Source organism: Dysidea avara, chromosome 4 (genome assembly GCF_963678975.1).
Source record: "Dysidea avara chromosome 4, odDysAvar1.4, whole genome shotgun sequence".
Taxonomy (NCBI): Eukaryota; Metazoa; Porifera; class Demospongiae; order Dictyoceratida; family Dysideidae; genus Dysidea; species Dysidea avara.
In genome coordinates this window covers 50,060,227-50,086,496 of record NC_089275.1, presented here as the reverse complement: position 1 = coordinate 50,086,496, position 26,270 = coordinate 50,060,227, and the positions used below count along the sequence as shown (strand labels likewise).

Below are 26,270 nucleotides of genomic sequence, written 5' to 3'. Positions count from 1 at the left end.
CCTAATCCCCTACCTACCCCCTATATTCCCCAGTGGTATTCCCCACTCCATGATCAGTTCTGCCATGCCTGCAGGTTTGGCTACGGGTTAACGTCACGTGATTTAACTTAATTATTATTATTATTTTTTTTAAGAAATAAAAAAGATAAAACAGTACATAATAAACAAAAACAAATTATCTTACATATGGGCCTCAGCGACCTGCACAGCAATCGGTGCCTCAGCAATGGGACAGCGCAAACTGGACCTGGCACCGCGAATACACATAATTGCAGACCTCAACAAAGAGAAGCTCAATTTACATCTCAGCCATCCCATCACTATTCCATAGGAAAGACTGTGCTTTGCACTCAAAAGGTTGGCCAATCTCTTATAAAACTGAGTAGCAGCATCACCCATTCCACCAGTAGTAGTAACAGCATCACCCATTCCACCAATTTAACTGAGTAGCAGCATCACCCATTCCACAAATTTACTGAGTAGCAGCATCACCCATTCCACCAATTTAACTTAATATAGCTACCCAATTCGATTGTTATAAAAAAAAGCTTGTGTCAAAAGCCCCACTATTGGGGGTAACTTTGTAGGTGAAACCCCCTATGGATCCTGTACTGGGGGTTACAATTGATAGGCACATTACTAGTCGCATAGGTCAAATCCCCTACTATGTGGGTGGGGACATAGTGGGGATTTGACAGCCGGTTTTGCCCTAGTAGTGGGGAATTTGACACCATGATTTGTCAAATCCCCCACCTCCCGAGGGTGGGGCATGAAATTGACAAGTGCATAATATCTATGGATTTAGCTACCAGGCCACACAATGTCACTCAACTCAGCAGTCTCAAGGCTTTCAACAAAAACTTTACACCAATAAAATATTCTTACAACACACTGGACATCAATGGAAATGAACTGGAAACAGAAATTGGTCAAAACTGTATAAAATTGCTGAGAGTATCTCTTTACAAAGACCACCTCTATAAGAGACAACTACATTACACTTACTATGTGCAGTACACTTGCTACGTGTATATACGTAGTACACTTGCTATATCGTGTAACACACCTCACTACGTGTATTGTATTGTATTGTATTAATGCTTTACAGTGACCAGCACTGAAGGTCTGCAGCAACATGTGCTGCAGCCTTAGGATTACCTAACCTAATTTCAAGGACTTAGACTTAGTGACTTATAGCTGAAAGGGTGTAACAGAAAAGGGGCCAAAGTAAGGAAAAAAAATCCCTCCAACCCCAGGAATCGAACTGCAGGTCACCCAATGTCTAGTCGGGGCCACACTCAGTCTCCTCCAGGAGGGATGGATTTTCTTCCTTAATCCTAAAGTATTTATTGTATTAATGCTTTACAGTGACCAGCACTGAAGGTCTGCAGCAACATGTGCTGCAGCCTTAGGATTACCTAACCTAATTTCAAGGACTTAGACTTAGTGACTTATAGCTGAAAAGGTGTAACAGAAAAGGGGCCAAAGTAAGGAAAAAAAATCCCTCCAACCCCAGGAATCGAACTGCAGGTCACCCAATGTCTAGTCGGGGCCACACTCAGTCTCCTCCAGGAGGGATGGATTTTCTTCCTTAATCCTAAAGTATTTATTGTATTAATGCTTTACAGTGACCAGCACTGAAGGTCTGCAGCAACATGTGCTGCAGCCTTAGGATGTGTAGTACACCTCACTACGTGTAGTACACCTCACTACGTGTAGTACACCTCACTACGTGTAGTACACCTCACTACGTGTAGTACACCTCACTACGTGTAATACACCTGACTACGTGTAGTACACTTGCTATTATGCGACTGGTCAGCAGGAACTAATTAGATTCCCATAATACATGAGTTTTGTAAATTATCGTTTATTAAAATAATATAATAACAGTAATGAAATGTATAGAAGTCACACTATTATTATCCAATCAAACAGCAGTTTCTTGATGTTCTTGCTTTCGTGTCCCAGCAGCTGGGATGTGACGGTGTGCAGAAAATGGAGTGCTAGTAAAATGTTGTAGTGATGGGTAAGTTTTAAGACTGTTAACATCTATTAAACCTTCCCTGAAGGCATTCACCACACGTATCTATGGCAACAACAAATGACACAATTATAAACAATACAAATGACCAATAGCACAAACTATACAGCAATATGTAGACCAGTTGGAGGAAGTTATTTAGTCATTTTACCTAGAACACTGAACAGCACAGGACAGGAGTGTGAACACAGGACAACAGGACAAGTGCAGGACAGGATTGTGAACACGGGATAAGTGTGTGAACACAGGATAAGTGTGCGAACACAGGAGGACAACAGGACAAGTGTGTGAACACAGGACAACAGGACAGGTGTGTGAGGTGTGTGAACACAGGACAGGTATGTGAACACAGGACAACAGTACAAGTGTGTAAACACAGGACAACAGGACAAGTGTGCGAACACAGGACGAGTGTGTGAACACAGGACAACAGGACAAGTGTGTGAACACAGGACAACAGGACAAGTGTGTGAACACAGGACAGGAACGTGCAGGAGTGTTAACACAGGGTGTGTTCACACACCTGTCCTGTGTTCACACTCCCATCCTGGACAGGTGTTTGAAAACAGGACGAGCACAGGACAGGATTGTGAACACAGGCTCTTACTTGAAAACCACTCAGAACTGACTGGAAAAACTTAGCAGTACACAGAGTATCTGCAGAAAAGCATAATTCAATAACGATCAAGGCTATGAAATTGATATTTCACTGTTGGAGAATGCTTCAGCCCAACAGGTGCCTTTCGGCATACCGCAGTACGTATAATGCATGCAACATGGACTTACCTTTGTCCTCCTTTGTGTACCATTTGTCTTTGCTGACAGCTCAACTGGCCAGCAAAGCAAACACCTTGTTTAGCAACCCAGCAAACACTGCATAGGTGATCAGGTGGTCCTTAATGTTTGTTTTTGTGTTATTACCATAGAAACAAGCCTTTGTTTGCATGCTTCATCACTAGACAACTTTTTTGCCAGCCATTTCAGTGGTTCGTAACTTGCCAAATGCTACATCTATAAGCACAGACACAGGTCGTTTTGAAAACTCAATATCTTCTTTATGTAACGAAGACTTATAGCGTCCATGGTCCAGTGTTTCTGTACGATTTTATGGCTAACCACAGCATCTAGTATTGCGCACAATAACAAATACCAGAGCAATTGAAATGTTGTATTAATAACATGATCGCATAGCTTTAGTGTCACTACTGTTCCATCACATTCCTTATTCTGACATAAGGACCATTTCATCGTGACAAACAAAGTAGTACTGTAGCTAACGCAAGTTGATTAGAATAGTGACGACATCTAACACTACAGAACGGATCATTGCTATTTGTCATTGTGATGCTGTTCCTTTAATGTGGTCTATACTGATACACTGTACAACTATAACATTACACACTACATACTACACTGCACAATACAAAACACCCCTAAAAAAATTAAACAAGTTGATGTTATACTACTTCTAAAAACCAGGCGCCCATGTATCTCATTCCAACTAAATAGGCAATTAATCAACCATCTATATATATTTAGTGTATGCTATTATCGATTCAGCTACATAATTAGATTTATAAATACTGTAATTTAGCATATTTCATATTTCATAATTCATAAATTATTTTGTAATTCAGTAATTACATAGCTATGCATTGCTAAGGAAGCATAACTATAACAAACCACTTTAAACTGCAACTTACACACAGAAGTATCTTCTCAACTGTTTTATAGTGTCTATCATGCTTTCTCACGTGAATTGCAGAGAGAAAGCCTCAAGGCTGCCCTTCATTTTTGTTCATATAGGTATGGGTAACACCCCCCTTTCAACTCGAAGGATACGCTATCTCTGGTAGCTTCAACGTTGTTTTAAAGTTGTCAAACGTCTATAAAACCGAAAGGGAAGACCGTTCATGAAGTATATGAAGAGTTACCATACCCATAGTTCAGACCGCCGAGAAGAAACCACCTCAGAGCAAAGTTTATGTGCGTGGAAGCTTAATACAAACTTCATTTAGCTTTCAATTCTCACATCCTGGCTGCTTTTTACCATTTTTAACGTTTTTGCTCACGTAGGTACATACAGACAAACAAACATAGGTAGGTACACACACACACACACACACACAACACATACACACATTCTTACGAAATCAATTTCAGTAAACCAGGCACATGCCTGGTTTAAAAATAAATTTTAAAAAACACTACACTACACAATACAACACACACACACTACACTACACAATACAACACACACACTACACTACACAATACAAAACACACTACACTGCACAATACAACACACACACACTACACTACACAATACAACACACACACACTACACAATACAACACACACACACTACACAATACAACACACACACTACACTACACAATACAACACACACACTACACTACACAATACAACACATACACACACACTACACAATACAACACACACACACACACACTACACAATACAACACACACACTACACTACACAATACAACACACACACTACACTACACAATACAACACACACACTACACTACACAATACAACACACACACACTACACTACACAATACAAAACACACTACACTACACTACACAATACAACACACACTACACAATACAACACACACACACTACACTACACAATACAATACACACTACACAATACAAAACACACTACACTACACAATACAAAACACACTACACCAGCGGCGGAGGAAGTAGTTGATATGAGGGGGGGCTGGGCTGACCCAGACTTATTTCTATAGTTTGGTAAGGTGAGACCAAAAAAAAAAAAAAAGGTCACAACCAACTGACAAGAGCTTTCCACCTCACCAGCTACCATTTCTAGCTGATAAACTACATAAAATCCTTACATAGCTCGCTACACACTGACTACTTTATTAAAGTGACTGCTCTATTAGAGTATCTCAATCTTTATCACGGTTTTCAGCCCCACTCCAAGAAAGATAATTTCAGTGTGATATCATTCTGGGGGGGGGGGCTGGCAGGCCGAGGGGGGGATTTGGCCTCCTAGCCCCCCCCCCCCCCCCCCCCTTCCGTCACCTATGCACTACACAATACAAAACACACTACACTACACAATACAAAACACACTACACTACACAATACAAAACACACTACACTACACAATACAACACACACTACACTACACAATACAACACACACACTACACTACACAACACAACACGCACTACATAACACACACTACACTACACTACACAATACAACACACACACACTACACAACACAACTACACTACACTACACAATACAAAACACACACTACACTACACAATACAACACACACTACACTACACAACACGCACTACATAACACACACTACACTACACTACACTACACAACACAACACTACACTACACTACACTACATAACACACACTACACTACACTACACTACACTACACTACACAACACAACACAACACTACACTACACAACACAACTACACTACACAATACAAAACACACACTACACAAAATCTTACACATACCTGTTGTCTTATTCTTGTCAGATTTTTCACCCAGAGGATACGAGCCCTGTTAGGTTCATGAGAGTCCCAGGGGTCAGGCTCTGATTCTATGTCATCAAATTCTGCTGGTTCACTGGTCACAGAAGGTGTTCCCGTAGTGTGGCGTTCCTTGTGACGTCTCCAGAAGGCACTACAAACACACTAATCATTGGATCACATGATCACAACACTTACACTTTGACATAGACCGCTTCAACATTAAACACTTTCTCCGGAATAAGCAATAATATTTGTCCCCATAGCAGCGAGCTCAATCCAAGGAAGATACACCATAGCCATTGGTCCAAATCAAGTGGTTTAGTACGAAATACAATCCCCAGTACAGACACTTGTACAATGACAGTCTGTAATGGGTACACTCTAAGTATTGCACACCATGATGATCACTAACCTGTACAGCAATTTGGATTGCCATTACACCAAGAAATATGAAATTGGAGAAGAAGCCAGTAAACACATTACGTTCTCCATGTACTTTACGAGCGTTAATTTCATTACCAATCTGGAGGAACACAAAGGTATTGAACACTATGGTGAAGTGTTGAGTTTCATCATCCCTATCAGCATCAGCTCCATTATCAATATCAAACAGTCGATGACCAGCAAACAGCAATACAAACAACATGACTAGCTGATAAATAGCATGACCCAACATGAACCGCCACATCATCATGGAGATTAGGGGTTTGGTACGTCCATATGGTTTCCTTTTCAGCAAGTCATCTGTTGGTTGCTCAGTTGCTAGAGCAAGGGATGCTAGTGTATCCATGATAAGATTGACCCATAGCAACTGGACAGCACTGAGTGGTGAATCTGTTATAGTAACTGCTGATGTCAGCACTAGCACCACAGCAACAATGTTAACAGTTAGCTGGAACTGAATGAACTTGGAGATGGAGTCGTAGACATTACGACCCCATTTGAGGGCCTTCACAATGCTGGAGAAATTATCATCAGTAAGTATAATGTCACAAGCATTCTTAGCAACATCTGTTCCTGTTTGTCCCTATAGCAAAACAGTGTGTCACAATGGACACCTCTCTATAATGGACACTCCCATTTTACTACAATTTAGACCACAGCAAGTTGAAATACTCTAATTTCATTGGCTACTTAAAGGTATCTAAATCCTGTAGATCCCTTGTTTGTGTCTCAATAGATCCCTGTCTCTGGGGTGATACAAAATACGGAAATTACGTGCCTGTAACATTGGCAACGCATGGGGCATTTAACTGGATAGTAAGTGCCACTACAACTTGTTCTACTCATGAACGCCATTTCTCATGTTACAAGCAGCTGGGAAGATAGAACAAGCAGCAACGAAGGAGCTGTGGTCTAAATTAGTTAGACATCGAAACACAGGGTTCTATAGAAACCCTCAAGTCCTGTAGTAGTACCCTCGCTTCACTCATGCACCACAACACAGGGCCTTTCAGGCTTCTAAATTCCATAGAACCCTAATGTCTAACTACTATAAAGGGGTTGTCCTCTTGCAAAGGAGACCTGTTGGGACCAAAATCTTATTATGGAGGCATTTCCTTAAAAGACTTTGAAGTTCCATGACAATACAAATACATCTCACCATAGCAAAACCGACATCAGCCCTCTTAAGGGCCGGGCCATCATTAGTACCATCTCCTGTTACCGCAACAACCTCTCTAGTCTTAGTAATCCGAGATTTTATAATCCCATCCACCAACGTGTACTTGTCCTCCGGGGTACTACGAGCAAGCACCCTTAACTTGGGCCATACCTCATTCATACGACCATCAGTCACCTAGCAATACATCAAACAACACAATTAATGACCATTTAGACTACTACAAGGTGTATGTTCTATTAGAGTAAATTTTAAGAATCGACCAACAATTCATAATCCCTTTCAATACCTTCTATTTCCGTACAATAACCAAATTATTAAGCAAACATGCATTCCTTATTCTTTAACCTTGAAAACTCATTGGTTTATTCACTTTGCTCATGGTACATACTTTAGAAGAATCATCCAACTTAGTGTGGACATCTACATTTCGTCCCTGTCTTATAACAAACTTGCAAAGCATTTTACTTATGAAGCATTTTCAAAAGGTGTGCAACATTTATTGTCATGGTGTACAATAGTTTCTGTAATGCTTTACAAGATAGGTCAATCACTAGGACTATGTTTCTAACACCATTTCATTCGCCATTGTTTAAGGAGTGAAATAGTAGCAGTTGTGTGTTCATATTATTGTTAGGTTGATCTGCAGTCCTCAATAATGATCATCAGATCATGGTATTGAAAGGGATAATTATTAAATAATTACAGGGGTAATAATCACCATCTTAAGAAGTGAGATAGAGTAACAAATGAACTATAATCACATTGTAACAACTCAGTAGTCTATTCTCAAGTCTATTCTTACAACAAAATCTTGATCTATCAGCACCTCTCTATCACCAAGAGGGGTGTTAATTTGATCAATGTGGTGAACTTAACACAGTGTGCTTGTACAAGTTATACTGGGAACAGTGTGCTTGTACAGGTTATACTGGGAACAGTGTGTTTGTACAGGTTATACTGGGGACAGTGTGTTTGTACAGGTTATACTGGGGACGGTGTGTTTGTACAGGTTACGGTGTGCTTGTACAGGTTATACTGGGGACGGTGTGCTTGTACAGGTTATACTGGGGACAGTGTGTTTGTACAGGTTATACTAGGGACAGTGTGTTTGTACAGGTTATACTGGGGACAGTGTGTTTGTACAGGTTATACTGGGGACAGTGTGTTTGTACAGGTTACGGTGTGCTTGTACAGGTTATACTGGGGACGGTGTGCTTGTACAGGTTATACTGGGGACAGTGTGTTTGTACAGGTTATACTGGGGACAGTGTGTTTGTACAGGATATACTGGGGACAGTGTGTTTGTACAGGTTATATTGGGGACAGTGTGTTTGTACAGGTTATACTGGGGACAGTGTGTTTGTACAGGTTATACTGGGGACAGTGTGTTTGTACAGGTTATAATGGGGACAGTGTGTTTGTACAGGTTATACTGGGGACAGTGTGTTTGTACAGGTTATACTGGGGACAGTGTGTTTGTACAGGTTATACTGTGGACAGTGTGCTTGTACAGGTTATACTGGGGACAGTGTGTTTGTACAGGATATACTGGGGACAGTGTGCTTGTACAGGTTATACTGGGGACAGTGTGTTTGTACAGGTTATACTGGGGACAGTGTGTTTGTACAGGTTATACTGGGGACAGTGTGTTTGTACAGGTTATACTGGGGACAGTGTGTTTGTACAGGCTATACTGGGGACAGTGTGCTTGTACAGGTTATACTGGGGACAGTGTGTTTGTACAGGATATACTGGGGACAGTGTGTTTGTACAGGATATACTGGGGACAGTGTGTTTGTACAGGATATACTGGGGACAGTGTGTTTGTACAGGTTATACTGGGGACAGTGTGTTTGTACAGGCTATACTGGGGACAGTGTGTTTGTACAGGCTAAACTGGGAACAATGTGTTTGTACAGGATATACTGGGGACAGTGTGTTTGTACATGTTATACTGGGGACAGTGTGTTTGTACAGGTTATACTGGGGACAGTATGTTTGTACAAGATATACTGGGGACAGTGTGTTTGTACAGGATATACTGGGGACAGCGTTTGTACAGGTTATACTGGGGACAGTGTGTGTGTACAGGTTATACTGGGGACAGTGTGTTTGTACAGGATATACTGGGGACAGTGTGTTTGTACAGGATATATTGGGGACAGTGTGTTTGTACAGGCTATACTGGGGACAGTGTGTTTGTACAGGTTATACTGGGGACAGTGTGTTTGTACAGGTTATACTGGGGACAGTGTGTTTGTACAGGTTATACTGGGGACAGTGTGTTTGTACAGGCTATACTGGGGACAGTGTGCTTGTACAGGTTATACTGGGGACAGTGTGTTTGTACAGGATATACTGGGGACAGTGTGTTTGTACAGGATATACTGGGGACAGTGTGTTTGTACAGGTTATACTGGGGACAGTGTGTTTGTACAGGCTATACTGGGGACAGTGTGTTTGTACAGGCTATACTGGGAACAGTGTGTTTGTACAGGATATACTGGGGACAGTGTGTTTGTACATGTTATACTGGGGACAGTGTGTTTGTACAGGTTATACTGGGGACAGTATATTTGTACAAGATATACTGGGGACAGTGTGTTTGTACAGGCTATACTGGGGACAGCGTTTGTACAGGATATACTGGGGACAGCGTTTGTACAGGTTATACTGGGGACAGTGTGTGTGTACAGGTTATACTGGGGACAGTGTGTTTGTACAGGATATACTGGGGACAGTGTGTTTGTACAGGATATATTGGGGACAGTGTGTTTGTACAGGCTATACTGGGGACAGTGTGTTTGTACAGGTTATACTGGGGACAGTGTGTTTGTACAGGTTATACTGGGGACAGTGTGTTTGTACAGGTTATACTGGGGACAGTGTGTTTGTACAGGCTATACTGGGGACAGTGTGCTTGTACAGGTTATACTGGGGACAGTGTGTTTGTACAGGATATACTGGGGACAGTGTGTTTGTACAGGATATACTGGGGACAGTGTGTTTGTACAGGTTATACTGGGGACAGTGTGTTTGTACATGTTATACTGGGGACAGTGTGTTTGTACAGGCTATACTGGGGACAGTGTGTTTGTACAGGATATACTGGGGACAGTGTGTTTGTTCAGATTATACTGACTGGTACTCCTTCAATTCTTAACCTTTGAATGCCCAACACCATTGTAATGAGATCACATGATCCCTCACCTTGCCTTTATGATCCTTGACAGCATCATTAAACTCCGTACCAGTGATGACCTCATAACGACTAGCTTGGGATTCCCCTATAATACCACACTGTTTGGCTATAGCTCTAGCTGTTGTTATGTTGTCCCCGGTAACCATCCTCACTGTGACTCCAGCTTGCTGGCAACTACGAATAGAAGCAGGAACTTCTGGTCTGACCGGGTCCTGGATACCAACCATGCCCACACAGGTCATGTGATCCACCATTATACCCTCCTGGCCCTCCCAATTCAATGGTACCATTTCACGAGGGATATCACGATAGGCCAGACATAATGTCCTCAGGGCTTTAGAAGCCATACCCTTCACCACTTCATTTAGCAACTGTTGTTTATCTTGTTCAGTCAGCGGTTGTACCTGTGTAACCATGGAAACTAACACACAACACCAAATATGGTAGCCACTAACCACTCCCTGGTCATCAATGATGTAATCACATCGCTGCAACACCACCTCAGGTGCTCCTTTACACAATAACCTCTGTACCCCATCCCTTAAGGGGATTACACTGGACATACGTTTACGTTGTCCAGTAAAAGTGTACACAGTAGTATAAGAGCTCTCAGGATATTCCTTCCTCATCTCATTATAATCATATCCAAGTGACTCGAGGAATTGTAATAGTGCACACTCTGTTACATTGCCTAGCTGACGAGCTGGAGGTTTCTTGCCAGTAGTAACAAGCTCGTCTTCTTGTTGGGAGCCTCTGAACTTGTTTCTAATCCACTGGAGACATCCACCACCATGATACTGAATACCTTCAATAGCCTGTTAACAATATAGCACAATACATGAGTACTGTAGGATATAGTATGTTCCAACATGATATTGTATACCTCCTAAGGCCTGTAGTGGGGAGTACTTGTGTGTGTGTGTGTGTTATGTGTGCGTACACGCACGCGTGTGTCATGTCTGTGTGTTGTGTCTGTGTGCATGTGTTGTGTGCAGTGTTGGGCAAGTTACTTTTTAAAAATAACTATTATTATTATTATCAAATTGTTTAAAGGGGTACACAAAAGGCATGTGCCTGTACAAGGTGATACCCTTACATACAATCTTTACAATTACAAAAATACAATTACAAAAACAGAACAACATATATACACAATACAAGTACAGAATTAAACAATCACATTAAAATAAACTGTTTCAATCTAGATCTGAAATGTTTAACCTGGCTTTGTGACGGGGGGCAGGATAGTATAGCAACGGATTCATGGACTGGAAAGACGCGATCGGCTTGTTATACACGGATACAACTCAAAGAGCTCAACACTAAGTAATGACCTGTCAAAACTTCCAATTACAGCACACTATTACATCATATATCACGTGTATTATTGTTAGGTGTATGCGCAATGTCAACAATCTTCGACACTTCGTGCCAAAATGTCCTCAGGAATAGTGTTCCACAAGAATGCCATAGATACAAAAAAACAATAACAGAAAGCATCGATAGTAGAAGAAAGCACTTTTAAAGTTAGGGAGTGCGACCTTGTACACAGTGTATTGAACTCAAAGTAATCACTAAAATTTATTCCACCCCTTCCAAATATCATACAAAATTGACAGTGACAAGAATTGCCATCTAGACTGCAGGGATGGCCATTGCAATTCACTAATACAGTCATCCAATGATCCAACTAGTTACATATTATTTACAACCAAACTATTTAGTTACGGTTACATATTACCCAAAAAATAAAGCAACTATAATAATATTACATATTATATTACTTTGTGTCCACAGCTTTAACAAGGGCGGATCCAGGGGGGGTTCAAAGGGTTCCATGGAACCCCCTTTTGAAAGAGCCTCTCTTACTTGAGATATTCTAATACAGCAGTCAAATCGAGATACTCTAATAGAGCAGTCACAGTAGGAGCAGTGTAGCAAGCTACGTATGTAGTTATAAATGAGGAAATATAGTTGGTGAGGGCATCTATGGTGAGGGGCAGCTATTGTCCTTTTTTTTTTGGTCTTCAACTTACAGCCAGGCTGAAGTTGCAATTCCAAAGTGGAACCCCCCTTTTTTAAAAGTCTGGATCCGCCCCTGTTTAAGCTGTCACGTGTGAAACTACCACCTTAATCACGTGACATGATTGTGTTGTTGGGCAATGTGCAAATCTGGTTATAAGTAAGAAGCTGGTGAATAAGCTTCATTCAGTAGGTCTCATTACTTCGTTGTGGCTGGCGTTACTCAGTGGATTACTAACGAGATTAATAACTTCGTTACTTGTAGTAATAATATTATGTAATATTAGACCTGTTACAGTAACTATATTACTTAGGTAACGCATTATTTTTGTTTGTAAAGTACCTTGAGTTATATTACCTGTTTTTATAGCGTATTTTGTTATATTACTTAGTTACCACAAAAGTAATAATATTACGTAACGCATTACTCCTAACACTGGTTGTGTGTGTGTGCATGTGTTGTGTGTGTGTGTGCGTACACACATGCATGTGCCGTGTCTGTGTGTTGTGTGTGTCTACCCAGTTGTATATTGGGGACCTGGTGGCCTGGGGAAACAGTGTTGGGGTTGTTGCACAACTTTGGGTTCTGTGACCTCTCTCCGTGAGACCTGTACAGTCCTCCTGCGGGTTACTAGCCCTGCCCTGGGAGATTTGCCTGCACAAGGCTCGAGTGCCTGAGTGGTGCATAGGCATCCCAGTGCTGGTTCACTGGGCGGCAATAGCTGTGTTTCGCATGACTGCCATAGGCTTTTGTGTGGTATGTGTATGTGTGTGTGTGTGTGTGTGCATATGTGCGTGGGATGCATGTTATTAGAACTAAAGGTGAAACAAATGCTCAAATACTCGTAAAGAGTTTTCAGTAAAATTGGTACTCAAATACTCCATGATTCCTACTACAGTTATGTGGACCCCAGTTATCAGGACACTGTTGGTTAACCGAACTACGAAAATGACTGCTCTATTAGAGTAGTGACTGTTCTATTAGGGCAGTTGATAATACTGAAATTTTTTAAGGTGTTCTTTTTGCTATTTCGAAGTTATTTATACACAGTTTCAGAGATACGGACTTTTCAGACTTATGGACAACCCCTGGTCCCAAGGGATTCGGATAACTGAGGTTCCACTGTATTATCATACTATATGATGAACTGTTATCAACGTAATGAGTAAACTGTGCTTTACAAAACAGTCTCACCTAATAATACTAGATGAATAAAAAATTGAAAATTTTAATAGGGAGAATAGGGATCACTAAAAAAAGCCACGAAACAAGAAGGGATTGCTGGGATTGTAATGTAAACCACAAATCCTATTTTGACTCTCTGTCATAGTCTTTAGTTACATGCTCTGTCATTTTGAAATGAGTCAAAATAGGGATTTGTGGTTTACAGTACCATCCCAGCAATCCCTTGGCTTTTTTCAGCAATCCCTATTCTCCCTCTTAAAATTTTCAATTTTTTATTCATCTAGTTTATGTACTTTTTATTAATCCAGTAATGGATTATGGATCTCTATGAAAACTGTGGTGAATAGTGTAATTTTGTATTCTGTATAGTAACGCCGTCAACATTTCAGTACACACATGAAAGTGGTCAAATTGCAAAGTGCATACAGACTGAGTCTCCTAATATGAGCTACAATTTACATTACTGGTGCCTTTAATAGCTGTCAAATTCAGTGCAAGGATTGTTGTTATACACTTGACTGCTCTATTAGAGTATTTAATCTGGATAACCCGCCCACGTACAATAATCACGGAGTGAAAAACCACCTTGCAACAAAGTCTGCAGCACAGATTAAGCTTCCTGGCCTATACTGAGTTTAATAAAGACAGATTCTATTAGCCACAAGCAGCGCACAGCAAAAACCTAACCTTGAGCATGATCTTGTATGGCTTCTCACATGTAATGGCATTTGGGTAAGAAGAAACGGCCCGGTTTGGGCTGTTTCCATCTGAAAACAAATTTAAAAATAAGTCATGGACATGCACAATGATCCATTCGGCAAGCCTTTCCCAGGATTCTCCTTGTAAACTTCGCTATGCCTGTGAAAGAATAATAACAATAATATTATCATGAACCACGATAGTGGGTTCATAATAGGGATCGCCCATGTTTTTTGCAAAATCTCTAATAGAACACACACCTAAAAACCACCTTGAAAAGCATCCTCCAACTCAAAACAACCCTCTGGTGGTTATTTGCAATGAGTATAGGTCCACTAGTAAGTATCAAGTGAAAAGGAAACAGTATGTGTATTTGGGACAAAACTGAAATTTGCTGTTTTGTTCATACTATTATTAGTAATATTCTTACCAGGACTGGGTCACATACAACCAAGTACATACACCAACGTTGCAGCCTACCCATTGGGCAAGTATAAGCAGTGCCATAGCCAGCACTCAGAGCAGTGTGTGTGCCGGTGGAAATGATACATGTGCATACGTACACAGGCAAGGGAATTTGATTGGCATCAGAAAACCACAATACTAAAACATAACTTACACAAAAACCAAGTTAAGTTAGCTATATTGAAAGTATATATTGTAGGTATAACGTGTCTATGAAGATGACTCAGCAGTGAAGTAAGGCTATGCACAACAAGGGACGTGGTGAAGGCACAACTGGCAAATGATCCCAATCAAGCCAATATGGCACAATAGACTCTGTTGTAACTAGAGGCCACTGGTGATGTGCCAGTATATCAGTGATGTGGTATTGGCACTAGTTGGCACAGTGATCACAGTCTATAATATTATGCATACAGTCATGCACAACATACAGGAGATTGTTGTATATGTAGTAATGCATCTTCTTGTTTATTACAGACTCCCGGGTGGAAAATAATTCCAGCCGCTAGCAAGCCAGGTAAAGGATGAAGCTGTACAATACAAGGATCACATTGAAACACTCATTACCTTGTTGTTCAAGAGTACATCAGCTGATTGTTCACTGCGTATCAGCTGGTTGTTCACCACGCATCAGCTGGTTGTTCATCCCAAAACGCGTAGCTAGTTGTTCGCTGTGCATCAGCTGGTATCCCAGCTGGTTGTTCACTGACGCCTGGAGCACATATCCTGTATACAAAATACAGTTACAAACATACTTGTACTCTTGCTGTTCACGTGTAAGGTGGCATCTTTTCCTTCATGTAAGGTGGCATCTTTTCCTTCGTGCAATCTGTAATTAAGCAAGGGTGTGGCACTGGGCATTATATAGAATTACATGTGAGGTCAAGTCATCAGCACGAACAGGCATACTTATTATATGGTTGTGCCTTCATTCACAGGCGAATCTATTCCCGGTTAGTTCATGTCTCTAGGCCTCATAGTTTTCTCAAACATTATTTATTATTTATTTATTCATTCATTATTTATGACATAATCTCGACCACATTTTTTATTATTCTTACTACTTGCTTGTATAATTATTCATAAAATTATTTTCACAGGCATAGTAAAGTTTACAAGGAGAATCCTGGGATTAAAGGTAACAAGGCTTGCTGAATGGATCATTGTGCATGTCCATGACCTATTTTTGATTTCGTTTTCGGATGGGAACAGCCCAAACCGCTTCTTGTCAAAATGCCATTATGCATGTGAAGCCACACAAGATTGCACTCAGAGTTAGGTTTTCTGGTGTGCGCTGCTTGATGCTAATAGAATCTGTCTTTATTAAACTCGGTATAGGCCAGGAAGCTTAATCTGGGCTGATGACTTTGTTGCAAGGCGGTTTTTCACTCCGTGATTATTGTACGTGGGCGGGTTAGATTAAATACTCTAATAGAGCAGTCATGTAAATACTCTAATAATGCAGTCAAATGTATAACAACAATCCTTGCACTGAATTTGACAAGGCACTGGTAATGTAAATTGTAGCTCATATTAGGAGACTCTCAGTCTGTGAGCACATTATAATTTAAGCAGTTTCATGTTTGTACTGAAACGTTGACGGCATTACTATGCAGAATGCAAAATTACACTATTCACAACAGTCTTCATTATTAATAAATAATCCATTCCTGGATTAATAAAAAATACACAAACTAGATAAATAAAAAATTGAAAATTTTAAGAGGGAGAATAGGGATCGCTGAAAATAGCCATGAAACAAGAAGGGATCGCTGGGGTAGTAATGTAAACCACAAATCCCTATTTTGACTCATTTCAAAATGACAGAGCATGTAACTAAATATTTATGACAGAGTCAAAATAGGGATTTGTGGTTTACATTACCACTCCAGCGATCCCTTCTTGTTTCACGGCTTTTTCAGCAATCCCTATTCTCCCTCTTAAAATTTTCAATTTTTTATTTATCTAGTGAATAATAATATGAACAAAATATTTCAGTTTTGTCTCAAATACACATACTGTTTCCTTTTCACTTGATACTTACTAGTGGACCTATACTCATTGCAAAGAACCACCAGAGGGTTGTTTTGAGTTGAAGGATGCTTTTCAAGGTGGTTTTTAGGTGTGCGTTCTATTAGGATTTTTGCAAAAAACATGGGCAATCCCTATTATGAACCTACTATAGTGGTTCATGATTGATTTTCGAGTACTATAGGTTTTGCAATTATCGTTCAGCCCTAATCTGTAAGTGCAATAAGAACAAACAATCAGACACACCCACCTCTTCAACACGGGAGGAATAACTGGAGTTCAGTACAATACAATGTTGCAACAGGTCCAACAAAATTTGAGGTAGTTGTGTCAGCAATGATGAATTGTCACTATCACACTTGAGCACCTTGCCAGCCAGGTACACCTCAACTACCGTCATTCTGTTGAGGGTCAGTGTACCAGTTTTATCACTACATATCGTAGTAGCATTACCCATAGTCTCACAGGCATGAAGGTGACGAACCAGATTATTATCTTTCAACATCTTCTGAACACTATAAGCCAGTGCTATGGTAACAGCTAGGGGAAGCCCCTCAGGAACGGCCACAACAAGTACAGTAATAGCGATGATGGCAAAGTGAAGCAACTCCACCCAATGTTTGTTGTGATCCCATTCTCGGCCATGAACTCCAAACTCTACTATTCCAAATCTGATGACCAACAAGAAGAAACAAGTTATCGCAGCAATGGTTCCACCATAACCAATCTTCACAGCCAGTCTGTTCAATTTCTTCTGTAACACGCTAGTAGATCCAGTCTCCCCAGACTTCTTCTGTTCTTCTTCTTTGTCTTTCTTCTTCTTAACTGGCTTGGGTTCTTGTTTCCTGCACCATAGCCATGGTCTAATTAGCAGAGCTACTCCACTTATCGGCTCTTCAAATTCCTCCAGTTCAACTTCTTCCTTGCGATCCTCAGTGGGGGAAGGTGCTGGGGGGACTACCTCCTGCATCACTAGCCCGTCCTCACTTCTATTATCATGATGATGACCACAACAACGAGCCCTTAAACGTTGCCACCAGGCAGTAATGAAGCCAACCTGATTGGTGTTACCGTGGCAGCACTAGTAAACAATTATTAAACACTCACCTCTTCTCCTTGTTGTGATAACAGCACTATTATGGTACCATGACGTGTGTGTGGTCCAACTGTCAACACCAGGAAGTGCCCCTCCCCTTCATTAATGTGTGTACCGCCATAAAGTAGCCTATCGTATTCCACCGTCTTCTTCACCGGCAATGACTCTCCTGCAATAATAAGCATTACATAGGATAACACAATGAAATGTAGCTAAACAGAAGTCAGTAAATGCGTTGCAGCTCTTTGACACAACTTTACATGTGATAGCACAATAAAACATGATTTGTGCTGTTATTATAAAACAAGAGAAATAAGCATAATGTGGAGCCATACAAACCGTAACCAATTCACGCAATAGAACACTTTATATCTATTTTCTTTGAGATCACGTGATATGTTTAATGACATTTGATCAACATCCTAACAACATAATATTTTTGTACTTATATACACTTTAGCCAATAAGTATTGTGCAGCCAGCCCCTCCTTTCTTTAAGTTGGGGAAGCAGGATCAAAAATTAGGACACTACCCCCTCTCAGTAACACACTGCTCCGCCCTACCCCTCTCACAGTTACACACTACCCACCCTCATAGTCACACACTACCCCTCTCAGTTATACACTACTCCCCCACAGTTACACACTACCCACCCTCATAGCCACACACTACTCCCTCACAGTTACACACTACCCACCCTCATAGCTACACACTACCCCCTACCCCTAACAGTTACGTACATGTACTACCCAGCCTCATAGTCACACACTACCCCCTCACAGTTACACACTACCCCCTCACAGTTACACACACTACCCCCCAACAATTACACACTACCTCCTCACAGTTACACACTACCCTCTCACAGTTACACACTACCCACCCTCATAGTCACACACTATCCTCCTACCCCTTACAGTTACACACTACCCACCCTCATAGTTACACACTACCTCCTCATAGTTACTCACTACCCACCCTCATAGTTACACACTACCTACAGTTACATACTACCCAGCCTCATAGCTACACACTATCCACCCTCATAGTTACACACTACCCCCTCACAGTTACACACTACCCACCCTCATAGTTACACACTACCTACAGTTACATACTACCCAGCCTCATAGCTACACACTATCCACCCTCATAGTTACACACTACCCCCTCACAGTTACACACTACCCACCCTCATAGTTACACACTACCCACCCTCATAGTTACACACTACCCACCCTCATAGTTACACACTACCTACAGTTACATACTACCCAGCCTAATAGCTACACACTGTCCACCCTCATAGTTACACACTACCTACAGTTACACACTACCCACCCTCACAGTTATGCACTACCCACTCTCATAGTTACACACTACCTACAGTTACATACTACCCAGCCTCATAGCTACACACTATCCACCCTCATAGTCACACACTACCCCCTCACAGTTACACATTACCCCCTCATAGTCACACACTGCCCCCTCACAGTTACACACTACCTCCTCACAGTTACACACTACCCACCCTCATAGTTACACACTACCCACCCTTATAGTTACACACTACCTACAGTTACATACTACCCAGCCTCATAGTCGCACACTACCCACCCTCATAATTACACACTACCCTTCACAGTTACACATCACCCCCTCACAGTTACACACTACCACCTCATAGTTACACAGTACCCACCCTCACAGTTATACAGTACCCACCCTCATAGTTACACAGTACCCCCTCACAGTTACACACTACCCACCCTCATAGTTACACACTACCCCTCACACACAGTACCCCCTCATAGTTACACAGCACCCACCCTCACAGTTACACACTACCCACCCTCATAGTTACACACTACCCCCTCATAGTTACACAGCACCCACCCTCACAGTAATACACTACCCACCCTCATAGTTGCACACTACCCCCTTAGTTACACACTACCCCCTCAGTTACACACTACCCCTCATAGTTACACAGTACCCACTCTCACAGTTACACAGCACCCCTTCACAGTTAAACGTCATGGACTTGTCGTAATATCCCATCTGCTGGGAAGACATTATCCCCCACCCTACCCCCCTCACAGTTACACACTACCCCCTTACAGTTACACACACTCACCAGTTAAAGTACTTTCATCAACCTTAACATCATGCCCTTGTACTAATATCCCATCTGCTGGGAGGACATTACCAAACTTGAACTTCACAACGTCTCCAACAAGAAGTTGTGATGTCAATATCTCAACCACCTGTCCATCTCTTACTACTAGACATGTACTAGTCCCTTCCAGTCGGTCCTGTTATACAAGTTATAACAAAAACCACTTATACAGGTTTACAGGTTATAACAAAAAAAAAACAGTTTTACAGGTTATTGTGGCCAATACACACACAGACGGACAGACAGACACTAGTTCATGTATTTCATTGCCGATATAGCACCAGCAGTGGAACCCACCAGTGATCACTGAAGTGTTTTAACATTGCCCTAATGCTCTCTAATATACTGTAGCAAACTACAAATATCCTAATAGGACAGTCATTTTTAAAGTACTAGATAAATAGCCACATTTGATTAAACGCCTGTCTCGATTATAAGCTGGGGGGTTTCCAGCAAATAAACTCCTGGTCACAAATACCGTATAGCGGGTTATTTTTGAAACAGTAAATTTTGCACAAGAAGCAAAATCTGAATTTAGGATTTTAATTTCGAAGAATGCATATTTCGAAGTCCAGATGGATTTCAAATAAACGGAAATTCATGTCACAAAATATGGTGGTGCATGAATGTTTGCCAAAATCTGACTTACTGATGGAATAATCCCCATCCCTGTGCACTGGAGAGAAGACTGAGGGAGTCTCGAGTGGAGTAAATTCACTGGCTCGATCGCCCTCGATCGTAGCTAGCTATATCTACCATACTGATTCTAGAGCAGATGACATCAATTCCCATTCTGGATCACCTGTTTTCTGGTTATCGGTACAGTAATGATACAGTTTACCCATTACATAAATAGTATATTCTATGTACCCTAACCCTAACCTAACCCTAACCCGAACCTAACCCTAACCCGGGTACGTAGAGGCCATTTACTGAGCTACACTTCGAGGAATACACAAACGAATCGCCAAAAGTTGGATCGCCGCTTTCACTTGTGGGAATTTATATTTGAAGAACAACCGGACGTGGGATTTTATTTTCAAAGAAAAGGACCTCTTCGAAATATCCGAAAATAGAAACCTTTCGAAAATTACCAGCTATACGGTAGAGGCCCGGGCTATTACTTGAGCCTACCATTATAGTGGAATGGCATAGCATATAAATATGCTGTACACTTTGTGAGAGAACTTAGTACACAGTTTGCACTTCCAGTGGCAATAATTTTGGCCATTGCATATTTGAACTTTGACCTCTGGACTTGGTAATTTGAAGTCAATCAGTAATTTTATGCCAAAGATATGATCATTTGTATTAGCTGTAAAATTTTATACAGTTACCTTCCCATTGGTAATTTACACCTCAGGGGCAGACAAATTTAAAGAATTTATAACCAATAAAAATGATCATAACTTTGGAGCGTAATGAGCTAATGACTTCAAATAAAAATCAAATTGTTTCGTAGGTTGACATCTTAAATTTGGAACCAAGTTTTAAAAATGCAAAATAATGCCCCAAGGAAATAAAGACAAAAATGTCAAATTTTCAATACAAAAATGGCTGCAAAGGTCATCACAGGTTAAATCTACAATGGCACTTATATCAATGCTATTAGGAGTACAATTGGTATGGAAAGTTTCATGCCTTTCTCACAAATGACGCATCTTTCATGCTACATGTATGCTGCTCTATTAATGGCTCCCTTGTTGCTACTGCTTCTCCATACTTGATCTGAGGGATGAAGGTACTACGAGTAATCACATGATTAGTCCAGGAAGCATGCAGATATTTATGATATAACAATTTCCAATCATTTTAAGCCTTGACTACACTTGACTACACTTGTTTATATAGCCAACACACTGTATCATGGGCATCTATTTTGGATTGGTCTGACCAACCCCCGGCATTTAATCGAATTCGGGTGGGGGTAGAATGGGATTATGTATCGGTAAGCATAGAAAACACCCAGTATAAAATGAAAGCCCTATTCGTTTACAGGCTGGGTCAAAAATGCTGGGAAGGAAATAAAAGCCTGTGATTTTATACGAGGAAATACGGTGAGGTGGGATCAAAAGAGAATGGGGATTAGAGATGAATATTCTAGATATATTCGATTTTCGTAAGACTTGTCAAGATAAGGATGATGTTATCTGGATAATAGTAAACTTCTGTAAATTACTCGTATACCAAAGAATATTTGATATTTGATGGTGTAGACATTAGTGGTGTGCGATATCATGATTTTTATTTCGATACGATATTGGGGTAAATATCAAAATTTCAATACAATTTTCGATAATTTTTAATTGTGTGGGTGGTGTAATTGCGTGGGCGGCCCATATTTATAAGTATGCTTGAAATACAATTACTCACTAAAACTATTGCATAAAACAAATAAGCCCAGAAAACTGGTAGACAAGTTTCTAAAGTGGCTAGATAGTACAGAACCAACCTTCATTTCTAGCGTGATTGTACAATCACACACTAATGCTGTAGATTTATCAAAATATTCTTCGATATTTCGATAATTATCGCAAAATATTACCTTTTCGATAAATATCGAAATCTGCTAATGCAGTATCGAAAATTGATACGATATTGACAAAATTATCGCGAAATCGATATTTTTTCGATATATCACACATCACTAGTAGACATCTCCCATCATTTGGGTACAGTAACATTTTTCACTTCTATATACGCTTCAAATTGTAATTTACTCACTTTACCAGTGACATTATTGGTGTTTGTTTCAGCCTATCAGATATGTTAGAAGAAATATTGAGATGTGTCTTAAGTTTTTACCACACGCCTCTTGTAGGGAGGGATCACTGAACAATGCCACCAAACAAGAAAAGATTGCTGGAGTGTAAACCACAAATCTAGGGTTGGGATGACACTTGAAATTTACCTTTGAACGTTCACTAATAAAATGTTCGGACATTTGATGCTTCAGTGTTAGCTATATACGAGTTATGCATTTATGCGCATCCTTCTCAAGTTTTATCTTTCTGTTTAAGTTTGTAAGCATTTGGAAATGCACAGCAGCAGTTCTGAATGACATGATCAATCGATTGCAAATGGGCATGTCCACTATACTGCTATCATGTATAGACAAACGCCAACTAATGGATAAGATGATGTTTCCCATGCATTATCTATCATCTTATAAGGTGTTTGATGTTTCCCAAGCATTATCTATCACCTTATAAGGTGTTTGATGTTTCCCATGCATTATCTACCACTTTATAAGGTGTTTGATGTTTCCCATGCATTATCTATCACCTTATAAGGTGTTTGATGTTTCCCATGCATTATCTATCACCTTATAAGGTGTTTGATGTTTCCCATGCATTATCTACCACTTTATAAGGTGTTTGATGTTTCCCATGCATTATCTATCACCTTATAAGGTGTTTGATGTTTCCCATGCATTATCTATCACCTTATAAGGTGTTTGATGTTTGTCATGCATTATCTATCACCTTATAAGGTGTTTGTTTTCCATGCATTATCTATCACCTTATAAGGTGTGTGATGTTTCCCATGCATTATCTATCACCTTATAAGGTGTTTGATGTTTCCCATGCATTATCTATCACTTTATAAGGTGTTTGATGTTTCCCATGCATTATCTATCACCTTATAAGGTGTTTGATGTTTCCCATGCATTATCTATCACCTTATAAGGTGTTTTAAGGCTACAACTATGGATGGTAGCAAGCTAAACTACAATGGTTTAAAAGTGGGCGTGGCATACAGAGATTGATCACGAAGAGACGAACATCAATCACACAAGATGAATAAGTAGCTGCAATAAAGACAACAACATTTATTTGTAATTCTTTCATAGACTATGAGTACATTACAAAGGTTTAAAGGATAGTAATTCGAAGTTTACTTAACCTTCGAACCCACGAAACATTAGAAGTTTCGTCCCAGACTACATTACTATCCCTTCATGTTGTGTGGCTATTCCCAATTCCTCTTTTTGACACTTCAAATTTTCTTTATTCTGGGTAATCCATTATGGAACAAGTAGCAAACAGCTGTGACCTCGTAGTTTGTCATCATACACATTGTTCTATTTCTTGCACTTCTGTTTGTCTGAAGATCACAATGGTACAAGCTTGACTTCAAGATTGGTTACGACGATTGCATGTGAAGGGATAGATGATTAAAGTTCAGCATAATGGCTGGGCAACGGATCCTTCCTTTTTCATTGAGAATGGACATGTTCAACTCTGTCTTCAACTGACACGAAGCACCTCACGTAATTTTATTTAAGTTACGTAATAAATATTTATGACGTCTCAAAAACTGACACGGAATTTTAATTTAGCATTTGTTACAATTTGCTAAATTAAATTCCTCGCTACTAAATCCTGCTATATGGTACATGTACCATATAGCAGGATTTAGTAGCGAGGAACGAAACTGATCAAATGGCAAAGTGCAAAACAAACAGTACACAGTAGCACTGTTCAAGTAGGTATCCCCCCAATTATGAACGGCGTCCGCCATAATACCATCTCTAGAAACCACCTTTATGAAGAGTCTTACTGTATCTAAAGTCAAATATAGCACAAAACACAAATGCAAGCTCTATTTAACAAAACTAGTGTTGTGCGATACTGCCCCTTTTGATAACCTAGATAATTCAGTTAACCCTTTTAACCCACGTAAACCAGAAATACACATGCCTTGCACAAAGCGCTGTAACTTTCTAACCATCCTATGGCTACGCAACTTACGTCATTCTTTACAACTGGACCAATAACAATCATGGGACACGCCCCTTTATGACTGGACCAATAACAATCATGGGACACGCCCCTTTATGATTGGCCAATAACAATCATGAGACACGCCCCTCTACGACTGGACCAATAACAATCATGGGACACGCCCCTTTATGACTGGACCAATAACAATCATGGGACATGCCCCTTTATGATTGGCCAATAACAATCATGAGACACGCCCCTCTACGACTGGACCAATAACAATCATGGGACACGCTCCTTTATGACTGGACCAATAACAATCATGGGACATGCCCCTTTATGATTGGCCAATAACAATCATGAGACACGCCCCTCTACAACTGGACCAATAACAATCATGGGACACGCCCCTCTACGACTGGACCAATAACAATCATGGGACACGCCCCTTTACAACTGTACCAATAACAATCATGGGACACGCCCCTCTACAACTGGACCAATAACAATCATGGGACACGCCCCTCTACGACTGGACCAATAACAATCATGGGACACGCCCCTTTACAACTGTACCAATAACAATCATGGGACACGCCCCTTTACAACTGTATCAATAACAATCATGGGACATGCCCCTTTACAACTGTACCAATAACAATCATGGGACACGCCCCTTTACAACTGTATCAATAACAATCATGGGACACGCCCCTTTACAACTGTACCAATAACAATCATGGGACACGCCCCTTTACAACTGTACCAATAACAATCATGGGACACGCCCCTTTACAACTGTACCAATAACAATCATGGGACACACCCCTTTACAACTGTACCTATAGCAATCATGGGACATCATAGATATTATAATAAAAAGGGATAGGAAACAGGTGACGTCATTACGGACAATCCTTGTTACAGGTTAAACCAAGAGTACATAATAAAAATAGGGACCCTATTTGTATTATGTTAGACTTGTCTTGGTTACAGGTTAGACTTGTCTTGGTTACAGGTTAGACTTGTCTTGGTTACAGGTTCAACAGTTGACAGAATCAGCCTCACTTCATGAAATATATCCTCCATACAAATCTTCAACCATTATGGATTTAGTTAATGTTGAAAAAATTCTAATACCTTGTCAGGGTCCTTAGTAATAGCGCAACAAAATTATTGGTGCCACGCCTGGGCAGCCATAACAACGAAGTACGAGACAAACTGCCGTGATTTGATAACACTCACCTGATGTAATAGTGAAGAGGAAACTGTCGAGGTAATTCCATGAAGAAGCAAAGTAGAGTAACGAGATACAGCCACTCTTATGGCTCTGTAACAAGGATTGCCTGTACATAAAACTATTAGCTCCTATGGTGATGACATCACTGCTGCTATATTACTATGGGGATGACATCACTCACTGCTG

General features: G+C 40.5%; 1 protein-coding gene across 1 annotated transcript in view; it reads right to left on the bottom strand.

Moving 5' to 3' along the window:
- Positions 1–1,850: 1,850 nt before the first annotated feature.
- Positions 1,851–26,270, bottom strand: part of LOC136252655 (plasma membrane calcium-transporting ATPase 2-like) — a 29,066-nt gene continuing 4,646 nt past the window's right edge. Inside the window, exons 2-11 of the mRNA XM_066045187.1 lie at positions 20,076–20,253; positions 17,947–18,104; positions 17,090–17,896; positions 10,892–11,251; positions 10,445–10,840; positions 7,214–7,408; positions 6,023–6,637; positions 5,806–5,975; positions 5,593–5,761; positions 1,851–2,089 (exon numbers count right to left, since the gene is read on the bottom strand). Coding sequence (XP_065901259.1) covers positions 1,931–2,089; positions 5,593–5,761; positions 5,806–5,975; positions 6,023–6,637; positions 7,214–7,408; positions 10,445–10,840; positions 10,892–11,251; positions 17,090–17,896; positions 17,947–18,104; positions 20,076–20,253 — 3,207 coding nt within the window. The 3' untranslated portion in view covers positions 1,851–1,930. The remainder of the gene's footprint in view (positions 2,090–5,592; positions 5,762–5,805; positions 5,976–6,022; positions 6,638–7,213; positions 7,409–10,444; positions 10,841–10,891; positions 11,252–17,089; positions 17,897–17,946; positions 18,105–20,075; positions 20,254–26,270) is intronic.